Genomic DNA, 13,600 nt, shown 5'->3' with positions numbered 1-13,600 from the left:
TTGGAGTGAGCCCAGTGGAGGGCCACAAAGATGACCACAGAAGGCTGTAGTACCTCTCCTAGTAAGATCAGCTGAGGGAATTGGGCTTATTCAGCCTGAAGAAGAGGTGGCTTCAGAGACCTTATAACAATCTTCCAGTACATAAAGGGCCTACAAGAAATCTGGAGAGGGAACTTTTTACAAGGGCATGTGGTGCCAAGGAGAGGGTAGATTTAGATTAGGTATTAGGAAGTTCTTCCTGTGAGGGTGGTGGGGCACTGGCAGAGGTTGCCAAGAGAAGCTGTGGCTGCCCCATCCCTCACAGTGTTCAAGACCAGGGGCTTGGAGCAACCTGGTCTAGTGGAAGGTGTCCCTGCCCATGGCAGGGGATAGAAACCAGGTGGTCTTTAAGGTCCCTTCCAACCCAAACCATTCTGTGATTCCTTGTAACAGCAGGTTGTACTTCAGTAGCCATAGTGGCTTTGATAGCCGAGCCTGAGACAGGTGTTACCACTTTCCAAACAACCTGCATGAACTTTACCAGCTGGCAGGCTGATATGGGGGAGAGGCTAACCTTGTAGGGTAAGGACAGAAAGCAGTGAAAGAGTTGGCACTTATTTCTGGCAAGAAGCCCATCTTTTCTGGCCTTTGCCAGAGCAATCTGAGTACTTTCAGAAAATAAAGAAAGGCTTCACAGAACCCAAATCCTCTGCCTCCCTAAGTACTGTGTGTTTTCCACTACTTGCTTGAGAAGCTAAATTAAAATACAGCTTGCTTTACTATCTGTCACCTGTCTTTTCACCTGAGACTCCCCACTGTAAGAAGAAAAAAAAATCACTAAATTGCTACTTATTTCATAATGAAACAAGATTATCAAAAATGGTCAGTTTGGACCTTCGGTCCACAATAAAATGCTGCTGGTGTGCATTTCATTAAATAAAATGGTGCTCCTTGAAGTACCAGAATTTTTTTTTTTAGATTTGATTAATGAAGATGCTCATTTTTCTTTCACACTAGCATTTGGTCTGATTAATGCATTTCACTTTTGATTAAAGTGTTTGGTTTGGTTTTTACATGCAGGGTTCCTTTGAAACTGTTTTTCAAAATCTTGATTAATTACATGAAAGTTGTTTTTCTGGAAAATTAGATTATTAATTAAACTAAAGCATTACCTTATTACCCTTCTTCACCCTCCCAGAAGAGGTCAGTAACTTCCCTAAAGGAGCAGAAGGTTGCTTGTTAGGCAAACAGGACAAGGGCTCTGTCCTCTGTTATCTTCAGGGAAGGATTAGAACATCAGGATAAACACATTGATTATCCATTAATTTGACATAATGAAGTATTTATTGTCATTACTGAAAGCTATTTTATTAAAAAAAAATCACTTTTATGCAAAGAAAAATAATTCTACCAGTGCCATTAAAAGATTTTTACATTGGGACCCAAAAAATACTTACATTTACAGATAGTAATAGACAACAGCTTCTACATTACCCAGTGCTCTTGGCAATGACATGCAACCTTTTAAAAATATTTTTCAGGTCACGAAGCATTGCAAATGTGTCCATAATTGCATCATTTAAACCTGAGAAAATCAGTCTGCTGAACAAGAACACAGAAATAACTGTCAAAATATGTTTTCAGGCTACATTTAGACCTGCTAAGAGAAATAATCAAGTGGGTAAGAGTATTTCAATGACTTGTCTTATTTTTTCAAAAGTCCATTATTCAAATGAGGAGTGGAAATTCTAAACACATATTTGAAGGTCAAGAAAGGCAAAAGCAGTATCAGACGCTAGAGAAAGTGTTTTTAAGGCCTACTTTAATCACTGGCTCCATAATCTTTGAAAACTGAGGAATTAGCAGTATAAAGTAGAGCTGTATCCTTGCTGTTCAACAAACCCCAGAACAGGTCATTAGTGAGAAGATGAACCAAATATTTCGGAGACCAACACTGGCGTCTTATGAAGCTATTTAGTTAAACGCCATGGATAACACCAGTTGGACTGCTTTGGTGCTATGTATAGTGCTTTTAGGAACTTATGATTTGATCTGTAAAATAACAGTGAACTTCCACAGCATATTAGTCATAATATGAGCAGAAGAAGACAGAAATTATTATGTGATTGAAGAGAAGATGCAGATTCTTTACAGTCTCCTCAGAGTTCAGGGATATTGTTCCACATCCCCTTTATCTAGCTTAATCCTGGCCCTGCTGCTTGGCCTCTTGCCTCAGCTGCAGACTCAGACATCTGCACTGGAGACTGGATTGATTGTCATTTAATGTGCTGTCTGTGGATGAGAAGGTTTTAAACCTGGTTGACTGCTTTGAAAAGCACAAGAGCTTTTTTTTATTTTTTTTTTTCATTTTGAGACTGCTCTGTGTGCAGCAAGCTACGAAAAAAGTAAAATATTTAGTGTGGTTTGGAAAGCCTGGTCACTCTGTAGCATTAAGCGTAGTAATGAGGTCATAGGCAGTCATACTCAGCAAAGAATGTACTGTTGTTCTTCTTGTAGCTATAAAGTACAATGCCACACTGGATGCCGATCTCCAGTCCTCTAGAGTGTCTTCTAGAGGATTGTTCAAAGAAAATAATGAAAGGTACATGCAGAGAGATCTTGTGGTACGTCATGAGACTTGTGTTCATGACATCTTCAACGTACAGGTAAGTGCAATTGTGACAAAAATTATCAGAGGAAGATGATGATGAAATTTTTGTCTGTAAGATGAAATTCATGTGTGGTGTACTCAATGATTTACATTTCTGAAATCCCCCACAACTGAAAAATACTTAGTAAGATTTTGATTTCAAAGAAATTAATAACTGTCAAATTCAGCACAGCTTGTTAGGATAGAAGAGGCAGTTCTTAATTATGTAGTTCAACTCTGACAAAACACAGAGCCCTTCGTCCATAGTTTCAATAGATTTTACTTTCCCTCTGTGGAGTAAATTCTTCTGTCAGAACATACATGCGAATGTTTTCTCTCAAACTAACAACTTTTCAGGCAGATTTCTGGTGAATGCTAGCTTCAGGCATATATATCTAGGGAAAAAATACAAATAAGCAAGTCTCCATCTTTCTCTAGAACCAAAGACTGAACACAGCCCTGAAAGCTGCTTTAAGTTGTCTGCATAATCCTAGGTCCAGTAGAGGACTTCAATTCCTGCTTTTCTTTGCAATGCAAATATCTTCAACTTGATCATATTTAGTGCTGTTGTGGAGCCATAGGGCTAGGCAGGTATTCATTCAGTACTAAGAAACAGAGGAGACGAGGTATATTGTGTTTTGGTGTTGCTCAGGCCCAGCTGCTCTCTGTGATAAGGCAGAATGGAATAGGAATTTGACTTCTGCAGCCAGGTGAGAATGGAATTCAGCTGGTTCTGGCTTTTGAGGACCAGCTTCTGCAACAGAGAATCTGCTTGTTCCTTAGTTCTAAAAGTGACTGTGCTGAATAGAGCCTCCAGGGGTGATGCTAGAAAAATGAATTCTATCATGGAAGTGGCACTAAAAGCAGTTTAGCAAGACGAGCCCACACTTGGCAATCTCAGAAAATTATTTCAGTCAAGAAATGTAGCTTTGTATTGTTGCTTTTGTTTAGAGGAAATATTTTACTGTGCATTCTCAATTTACAGTAAAATTACCAATTTTACTCTGTTTGCTGTGCTGACAGCTATCATTTGAACCATATGTTTTACAGGAACCTTCTGATGCAGTGAATTCACTTAGTTTGCGCATTGACATTGGCCTTGCAAATCCTGTGTCCAGCCCTGTCCTTGATATATATTCTCCTGCATCTGTGGCCTATAGCGTAAGTATGCAATGTTGCTATCAAAAAATGCATGGCTGTACACATGTAAATAATGTGTGGGCCCCACAAACACCCAAGAGGTACATGTAAGTGAAAACCGGTGTTCTAGTTAAGTCAGTGGTCTGACAACAGGCACCTGAGGGTGTTCCCTGGTTCATTTTGTACCTTTGTCTATATTGCTTGAGCTTGCTCACACGCGTCAGCCACCATGGCTGATCAGCCACAAGCCTGTTGATTGAGCCATGTCACTCTTGATGTACACTTCCAGGTGATGGCAAAGATGAACTATTTTAGGTTAGCTTATCCTACACTAAAGGAATACATAAAAGAGGGATGAAACCCCTTTGATTACATCCTGTTTGTCATGGGTTAACTGTTTTTATGGATTGGTTGAGGTGTAATAACATGTTAGTGTTAACTTGTTCCTGTGTCAGTATTTAATGCCCTTCAGAGGGATTTTCTTACCTGCAAACCAAGAATGTGCTTCACCTCAAAAGTGTTTGCACTCCACTATCAGCACACAATTTTGAGAGTTGAGCCCTGTCACTCAGGAAATGTTTTGTTTTTCATAGATTCCGTTTATTAAAGACTGTGGTGAAGATGAACTTTGTATCTGTGATCTTGTTCTGAATGTTCAGCGGAAGGCGGATGATGGGTAAGAGCTGAATCAGTGGAATTGTGTCAGGTGTTAAGTTTCCATCAGCTGGTTTTCCTGTAGGCTCTCAGTGAATTTCTAGATGAGAATGTCTTTCTAGTTCAACATCTACTTAGAAATGGCAGGGATAATAAAGCATTTCTGTCTGAATATCTAATCAAGAAAAAAAGAGGTATGGTAGGAACACAGATATAGGAGCAGGATTCTTGTCAGCTTAGATAAATCCAAGTTTTACTGCCTTAGGTATGAGGACACAGTGAGCATTCAGAAGATTCATGGCTGGCTGGCTGCTGCTGGAACAGGGAGCAGCAGCAGTGATTGCTGCAGGCATCTTGGTCCCTTCTGTGGGGAGCAGAGAGGATCCTGCAGCAGGCTGTGCCACTGAGGAGCCAAGGTCAGCCATTCAGTTAGCACATTTTCCAAGTCCATATGCAGATACATGTGTACATGTGCAGCATGCAGAAAGACAGGGCCGGCTTTTTCCTGCCATCCTAGCCTGACACCCACTCTCTAGCCACATTCCATGAGGGCAGAGCCCTTGAAAATTCAGCAAAGTGATTTTGACCATACATAGTCAAAGTTCTGCACTTTGAGAAGACACAAATTCTATTTGGTTTTAAGAAACACCATCACAGAGTCTCTTATATCAACGGGTTTAGAAAGCAGAGTGTTTAAGTGCGTAGAATGGAGGAAATGTCCTGTTGTGCTTGTTATTTGTTGTTGGCTACAGGCAACACATTTTTCATGATCCACAGCTGTTCTAGTATCTCTGTTTACAACAATGGACTTTATTTTCCAACAGCAAACAGCAGTTTGTTGTCAGCAGCAAAAACAGAAGGCTAACGTTCAGTGTAAAATTGAGAAATAAAAAGGAAAATGCATATAACACCAGAATCCAGGCTACATTTTCAGACAACTTGTTTTTTGCTTCATCGTCTTTACCGGTATGTGACACCCAACCTCACTGTTTCTGCTATTTATACTAATTTTTGAGGTTCTCAGAGAATTCTTACTTTTTTATTTCTAGTAGTGCCTATCCGAGGAAAGAATGCATGTGCAAACCTCTCTCCCAATTTATTTTCTTGGATACAGAATTATTCCCTTCAGCATATCAGTTTATTTAGGTCAAGGAGAGACACTGCCAACTCAGCATGAAAGTTGGCAACTCGTTGAGTTTGACCTCACCTCAGTATTTCAGTCATCTTTTCCTCACTTCAGGCCTTGGCACCCACATCTTCTACTTGACTCCCAATAACATGCCTGAATGCAGTTGCTGTGCCACAGGGAATTTGTATTTGATAAATCAAATATGCAGCATCGATGATGCAGCCTTAAAGCGCAGACTTTGGATCTAGAAATAGTGTTACTGCCAAGGCCATGTGTTCCAGCCATACAGTGAATCATATCGAAATGATTGCTGTACCAGAAGCTCTTCTTCTAATGAATTTTGTCTTAGAAAAGGGAAGAGAAAGGCATTATACATACTATTTTGGGAAATGCAGTAAATCTATAATCTCAGCTGTTGCTTCCAAACAGTTAATGAAGGATGAAGCCTGCACTTCAGTCCTTGGTTTAATCTATGATCTCAACTGTTGCTTTCAAACAATTAATGAAGGATGAAGTCTGGACTTCAGTCCTTGGTTTATGTGGTCAGGCCACTACTGGAGGAGTGCGTGATAATCCTAGGGGTGAAATCCAGAGCTATCCCTATAGTAAAGAGAGAGGAGGGATAGGAGCATTCATCACTGCCCCAGAGCAGCATTCTCCTGAACAATGAACTGGCAGAAGTACTCCATGCAGCACTGAGGGTGCCCCTCTATCTTCCCATCCTGTTATGCAGCAATATTGCTTGTTCCACTCATGCCAAAAGACCACACTGGAGCTAGGATTTTCTTTTGCTTTAAAATCACATTTTTTTAGAAGTATTTCATCCTGTAAGTGAGGACCAGAAATGTACCTGCTTCAAAGCAGGAATAAAGGCATAAACTGAGAATGTATGGAGGGGTTTGGGGGTTGCTGGTTTTGGGGGTTGGTTTTTTTGTTTGGTTGGTTTTCTTTTTTTTGTTCTGTGTTGTTTTTTGTAGTGTAATTCCTGAATGGCAAATATCTGCTGGGATGCTCCTAACAAAAGGCAGTGCATTTTAATGAATTATTTTTAAAGTGATGGTAACTGGTCAGGTCTACAAGTTTGTCTTTGATGTAGAATGATGACACGCTAAACGTTCTGCAAAGTAGTATATAAACTTTTATGTATTGTAGATTCCCCTGCAAAAGGTATGATAGGGTCCCCTTCTGCATACTAACTTCTACAGTGAGAGTACTTAAGTAGCCCTCAGGTCATGTAAATATGTCTGGAAAAGTTCTGTAAAAATGCTGCAAAAAAACATGGTAGGAGTTAACGCTAGAGTTGACTTGTACTCTCCAGCCAGTACTCTTTCTTCGAAGCCCAGCACAAAAGTCTAAGAGCTCACAAGAAATCACATGGGACTGGTCCCACCTTTCTCCAGCCTCTCTCCTAGCACTGCCTGTGCTCAACCCATCTGCCGTATCTCAGGAATTACTGCCATAATACCTATTTATACTGCTACTACTTAGCATCATACATGCCCTGTTAAAAACACAGGCTGAAAACTTCCCCTGTTCTTTATCAAAACCTGATACTAGGATGACTTTTCTGTCTGTTTCTTCTGCAGAATGATGGGACTGAAGTCTCGTGTGAGACAGGACCAGCACAAAGTACAGTCATTTGCCAAATAAGCTATCCTGTTTTCAGAACAGGACAACAGGTACATCTAGCACGTTTAAATAACCTTGAATGATACCAAAAGCTTTTTTGTTATTTTCCCCTAAATCTGCATTTACTGCTGGTGAGGCTTTCTTAGATATGGCAACAGTTAACTTCCATTTGGGTTTCAGAGGCATTAAAAGAAGCAAAGTAAGGGCTAAGCTTTTGTGACTCTTGCCAGACCAAAAGAAAAAGCACTCCTGAAGCACATTTGTCACTGCCCACAGCTTTCAAATGCTGCTGTAGCTTTGTGACTCTTGAAAGGTGAGGGTTGAGGGCAAAACCAGAGAGCATCACACATAGCTGCCTGATCATTCCACTCAACCCCGTCCTGTTGCACGAACCTGGGGTAGCTCCTTCTGCTCTGTGAATCTCATCCCTTCAAGAAGGCAGTATACTTTGACAGGAGATGGGTGGTTTACACAGCAGAGAATTCAGATACAGATGATAAAATTCTAGATTGTTGCACATACAAATAATTATGTTGCTATTGGGGAGTCCTTTGGATGTTGTACCACCAACTCATTTACCGTGTGTTCCTTGCCTCTTCCATAGGTATCCTTTGATATTAGTTTTGATTTTAACCTGAAAAATCTTCAGAATGTGACAGTTCTAAGTTTTCGTGCATTGAGGTAAAGTATATAATAATATGAAAGCAAGTTAGGTATTAATATCTCTTTTGTATAAAATTATATTATAAAACCTGACTTTAAATGTGTTTTGATGAACAGTGAAAGTAAGGAAGAGCAAGAAGTGGACAACCGGATTAGCTTATCAATTCCTTTGCGATATGATGCAGAAATTCACTTCACAAGGTATGCTGAATAATGCAGAATCACTGTCACTTTTGCTAAGGCATTTGAATAAAGTAACAGTATTGAAAGGCCACTAAAAAGACAGTAAAACTTTAATTTTGAAATTCATAAGCAATTCCCAAGACATCAACAATAGCAGAATTTTATGTTCTTCTGATAAACTTACATGTAAAAAAAATGGAATGCGTAGTATGAAATCACAGAACCATGTTTATCTCTTCACAATTGTTATAATGTTTATGCAACTAGAAGTGGTATAAAACCGAAACAATACTTGTAGTTTTGATAATATAATTAGTATAAACTACATAATAAGGTTGGGCCTCTGGGCTCAAATGTAGCGACATCAGATCAAATCTGGAGTTAAAATGATCAAAAGAAACAAAAGAACAACTGCAAAAAGAAAAAAATGCCCCAGGAGAAAAAAAAATATTAATGCCCTTGAAACCTCTTATCTTCAGCCCTGGAAACCCCTGGTGATTTGGGATGCACTGAAACAGTAATTAGCCTATTACTGTTCCAAACAAGAATGATTTCAGTTACAGTTAAATCAAAACTGAAACAAAAATACACTGGTTTGACTCTCAGATCAAGAGAAAATATTTTTCTTTTCATCAAAGAAAAGATGTGTTTCTCTTTCCCAGTTACTGAATTTCTAGGATAAACTACACATAGTTACATTTGATACACTTGGTCACCAATTCTTGGTGAAAAATTGCTTTCCGTTCCAAAATTTGTAACCATAAACTGATAGAAAATAAATAGTAATTATTCAAAGAATGACAAAATTGAAAAAGAAAGCTGCTCCAAAATGTACATTAACAATAAATTCAGGAAATTAATATTCAAAGATCACCATAACTACAAGAACTGTTGGCTGCATAGGATGACATGAGCAGGAATAGGGACCATAGTACAGATTAGTTTAATAACCTGCTGTGCAGCAGCAGATTCAGAATATTCGAGGCCCAGCATTCATCACAGCTAGGTACACCAATTCCGGAGTCATGCAGAATTTCTCAGATTATTTTACTTGCAGAGAAGCATTTGTGTCAGCAATGCAAATTATTTCAGCTCCCAGAGAAAGTTGCACAAAACTTCAGGAGAAAGAGAGTATTTGTTACTGAAGTTTGCAGCAGCACAAGAGAATACACATCATCTGTACAGGGGAATAGTACAGCAACTTAAGCAGCCTCCTAGGAAACTGAGGTGGTGCAAACTTGAATCGGCAAATTTAATTAGCTGAGAAATATGAACAGAAACTCAATGCTTCAGAAAAGGCCAGGCATGGAATTTATAAAAGAGTTACTCAAAGAAAAACAGGGGGTTGAATTTGGGTGCATCTCCTGAGTAGGAGAAAATGCAATTTCATATGCAAGTCAAGGCATGAAGGAATTCTTACTGCCAGAAAAGGATTGTTATTCTTGGAGACAAACCAATTTAGAAGAATTAAAGGAAATACACATTAACCCAAGGTGTAATTTTAAATGCTTCCCTTAGAGTTAGCTCATTTTTACACTCTCCCACTAGGAAATAACTATCTGTAGGTAGTTCCTTCTTAAGGCAGGTAATATAGCCAGAGACCAATCTCTTAAAATACACAGGTTGAGAAAAAAGTGCTGTCTTGCTGAAGTGAAGCTCTTCTAGGGAAAATTTCCTAATCTGAGTTTCCAGTAGAAGGGGTAGGAATCAGTCTTACCAGTGATTCCTGCAAGGACAAGGAAGCTGATACTGCAGTTGTGGAAGGACTGGAGATTTGAGCCATAAGGAGGCCTTGTGCAAGTCCTTTCAAGGAAAAGACCCCTTGGAGGAAGTATGGAGGACTGAAAAGGATCCACAGTGCAGTATGGAGGAGCACATTAGATGGGGAAGAATGTCTGAGACTGCACACGTGTTAATTTGGGATTGTACGCATAGATGTTACCCAGGTTAAACAGGGAGAGCGGCACTGGTAAGGAGTATGGATATGCACCTTGTGCTACAGAAAGAGCTTATGTAACAATCATGATAGCCCCTGCTCCTTGTTAAGTCGCTCCTCAGCTTGCTTTTTGACTGATCAAATTAGCCTCCTAATGAAAGCTAATGAAGAGTTGGCACAGTTCTGGGATGGTCCAGTGGAAAAGCTGCTTGCAGATAGCAAGCACATGGGTCAGATGCACTACACAGGGATGCTTTCATTGTCATTGAGAATGATGCCAGCTGGCTGAGTCTCTCAAGCATCCACTGGCCCTCACACACTTGCAATGTCATGCTGTGGTGGGCTGCAACCACCCTCCCATTACTTTGGAAATTGTGTATTTTGAAACCCATAAATACTATAGAAAGTGGCCCAAAGGAGACCAAGGGCACACAAGCAGTGTGCTGTATGTGTGTCCATATCCAGGCAGTGTGGAAACAAGCATTAGAGCCCAGGGTCTCCCTCAGAATCTGCAGGTATCTGCTGTTACAGATGTACCAAGAGGGACAGTCACGAGGCCCTTCCTGAGGAGGGAGGCTGCTGCAAGGGTGAAAGTCACAGTGTGTGGCAGGGTTTGCCGTATGGCACTGAAACACTACAGGATGCAGGAAGCAGACCCTACGTCTCACACAAACCTCCTGTCTTACCTTCACATGCCTCCTCCAACTCCAGGCTTCAGTACACCGTGTAAGTTCTCACCCAACTTTGTAAAATTCAAACAGCAGTACAAGTGACTGATTTTTCCTTTGACTGTACTTCTAACCTGTTTCATGAAGGCACATCCAGTAACATATGTTTTCAAAGCAGCTGCCAGACTGAAATGGATTGTCTTATGGTTGTTAACTAGGCTTGCCAACATCAACTTTTATGAAGTATATTCTGGTCATAACATTCCTTCCACTGTGAATAATTTTGAAGATATTGGCCCCACGTTCAACTTCTCAGTTAAGGTTAGTAAATGTTTCTGGTTCAAGAAGCTGCCTTACCTCCTCCTGTAGCCTGCTCCGAACATGTAATTGAATGTAATTGAAAAAACTTTCCTGATTTCATTGCCTGATTTTGATGGTTTTTAATCAGTTAAAGAAAAAAAATAAATAGCTGGGGGATAATTGCTTACAGTCTTTATGAGGTTAAGGATGAAATTTGCACTTACTGCACAAGAAGAATGGAGGAGGGATTGGTTCTGCACTGTTTACATACTTAGGAGATGGTTAATGCTTAACTTTAAGCCAACTTGGACTGCTTTTTTCACAGAGTGTATTTGTCTTCTGCCAACTTCATGAGGAAAAGCAAGTCTTCTCAGGCTTGGACTTTGAAACTTTGGAAGTTTAGCAAGGGTTAAGTCCTCAAACCAGATACAGGAACTAGCTAGATCACAGCTTTTATTACAAAAGTCAGAAAAACTTAGATCTGCCACGTAGAAGAAACTTATGTTCCATTTACATTCCTGTAACTGCTACTCTAAAGGACTAAATAACAGGTCTGTTGGCTGTGGCAGAGTATTTGCTTTTCAAAACATATTTCATGCCATTAATATGAACTATGTATTAAGGAAATGGTCAGGGACCTTAAGCTATACAATATACTTTATGCTTTACTGTTGGCATAATGTAATTACTACCCTAGTAAGTGTCATAGTACAAAAAACGTTGATGTGCAAAAGAAGTCCAGTTCTTCCATACTTATCCATGATTTCTGATTTTCTTGCTGTATCAAGTAATTTATGCATATGCAAGTATAGCTATCTGAATAAACTGTGAGTTATTTGCTTTGCAGGTAACAACAGGAAGTATCCCAGTAAAGATGGCATCTATAAATATCTATCTTCCAGAATTCACCAGCAAAGACAATCCACTGATGTACATAACTGCAGTCACCACTGATGAAGTAAAGAAATTAATTACATAAACTGCTGTGTTTGGGGGTTTAATCGGTACCATGAACATCAGTTACTTCCCTCATGGTGTGGCTGAGCTCCAGAAAATCTATGCCCTTTCTCTTTGTTCCTTCCTCATAAAGGGAAGGAGGAGGACCACAGTGTCATCAGTATACTAATCTATTACGTGGATTGTCTTTACAGTCCACAGCTGACTTTTCATTTTATTCTGGAACTTCTCCAAGTTCCTGGGAATGTTATAGTAAAAATGGAATTTTTAGATTGAGACAAATCCTACAGGTCAGCCTATGGGGTGGGGGGGTGGGGGGAATTACCGTATGACCCATTTAATTCTGTCCAAACCCACATAACAGTCTCTTAGTTTCCTTAAGTATCCAGTGTTATATAATTCATAATCTAGCCTTTCACAGCTGCCATCTCATTCCACAAATGTGTATGATGACTACAAACTCCTGAGTATGATGCCATCCAGTTTAACTCCTGATGTCTTTCCTAGGCCAGAGGTGTTACTTGTCAAGCTCAGAAAAATCCACTGCAGATAGGGAAAAGACCTTATTCTGCATCCTTCACAAAAGAGAACTTCAGAACTTCGAAAGAACTGGTGAGTAAGACTAAGTGCTGCAGCACCACAGGTCAGGGGCATAGAGCCAATCCTTAAGAGCCTGCTGCTGTACCTGTGGGTACAGCTGTGGTGGGGGGTGGCCTTCCTCATTCACACTGCAGGAGTGCAGCCTGTGGGTGGTCTCACACATACTGCATCTACCTTAGATAGAAGAGAAGGTGCATGTTCTTCACAGCCAAGCACTTTGTATGCAGCACAGAATGGCAAAAGCAAGTGCAAAAGATATTAAAAGAATGTTTGTTAAAGTGTATTTTTAACACATGCTCTCCTTGCTATTTCCCCTGGAAGAACTGTAAGAATGTGAAGTGCAGTACCATCACATGCAAACTGGAAGATATTATGCTGAAGGGAGAGTACTTTGTGAACGTGTCCACCAGAATCTGGAACGGAACATTTGCTGCTGTAAGTATTACCTGCATCTTCATGACAGATCCAATACTCAAATATTTCCTAACACCTGGTATTTTTCAAAGTGCAATAAAGAGACCTTCCGATCTAGAAATACCCTCCTTTACTTTACATGTTGTGTGTCTTTCCAGATTGAAGACTTGAATCTTAAAGTAGGTATTGAGGCTGCGTAATGGAGCTGTTAACCTTCAGTCCAGCATAAAACCTAAGAAAATACTGTGAGAATACAATCTTAACAGCTGAAACAAAACATTCTCTGCATCTGTTAAATTCATTCAAGGACAACTGCAGTTTCCACAAACTCAACATAGGATAGCAAAGTACAGTATCATAGCCTGGAAAATAATATTCTTTTAGCTTTTGAACATCACAGCCTACATAGTGATCATTTTCAGTCATATCAAAAAGCCTGTTAGTGTGGCCAGTTATATCTGCAAGAAAAGGTGTGGAAATTTTTTTAATTGATTTTTTTGTTTTATTAGAATTGCTGTCAAGTAAACAGTCCTTGCTTAAAGACCTACAGGATGTTTAAAAATCTCCATCAATAATATCTTGACTTTCCTAATTCAAACTACTGTGTGTCCTCCAGGATGTAACTCATGAATTAACAGACTTTTGAAATGAGACCATGTTTGCTCCTTAGCTAGGCAACCAACCAAACTGTCTTGGAG

At 39.8% G+C, this 13,600-nt stretch overlaps 1 protein-coding gene across 2 annotated transcripts in view; it reads left to right on the top strand.

The window, feature by feature from the left end:
- ITGA2 (integrin subunit alpha 2) overlaps positions 1–13,600 on the top strand; it is a 70,619-nt gene that overhangs the window by 47,914 nt on the left and 9,105 nt on the right. For both annotated transcript variants that reach the window (XM_061469400.1, XM_061469401.1), the window contains 12 exons: positions 1,521–1,660; positions 2,497–2,645; positions 3,680–3,790; positions 4,363–4,445; positions 5,248–5,389; positions 7,139–7,231; positions 7,786–7,862; positions 7,962–8,045; positions 10,850–10,952; positions 11,779–11,889; positions 12,396–12,500; positions 12,810–12,923. In XM_061469400.1, the coding sequence (XP_061325384.1) occupies positions 1,521–1,660; positions 2,497–2,645; positions 3,680–3,790; positions 4,363–4,445; positions 5,248–5,389; positions 7,139–7,231; positions 7,786–7,862; positions 7,962–8,045; positions 10,850–10,952; positions 11,779–11,889; positions 12,396–12,500; positions 12,810–12,923 (1,312 nt within the window). The remainder of the gene's footprint in view (positions 1–1,520; positions 1,661–2,496; positions 2,646–3,679; positions 3,791–4,362; positions 4,446–5,247; positions 5,390–7,138; positions 7,232–7,785; positions 7,863–7,961; positions 8,046–10,849; positions 10,953–11,778; positions 11,890–12,395; positions 12,501–12,809; positions 12,924–13,600) is intronic.

Source organism: Pezoporus flaviventris, unplaced genomic scaffold (assembly GCF_033815535.1).
Source record: "Pezoporus flaviventris isolate CSIRO_AGI_PZ_B2104156 unplaced genomic scaffold, CSIRO_AGI_Pfla_v1 ptg000057l, whole genome shotgun sequence".
Lineage (NCBI taxonomy): Eukaryota > Metazoa > Chordata > Aves > Psittaciformes > Psittacidae > Pezoporus > Pezoporus flaviventris.
This window is presented reverse-complemented; position numbering and strand designations above follow the sequence as displayed.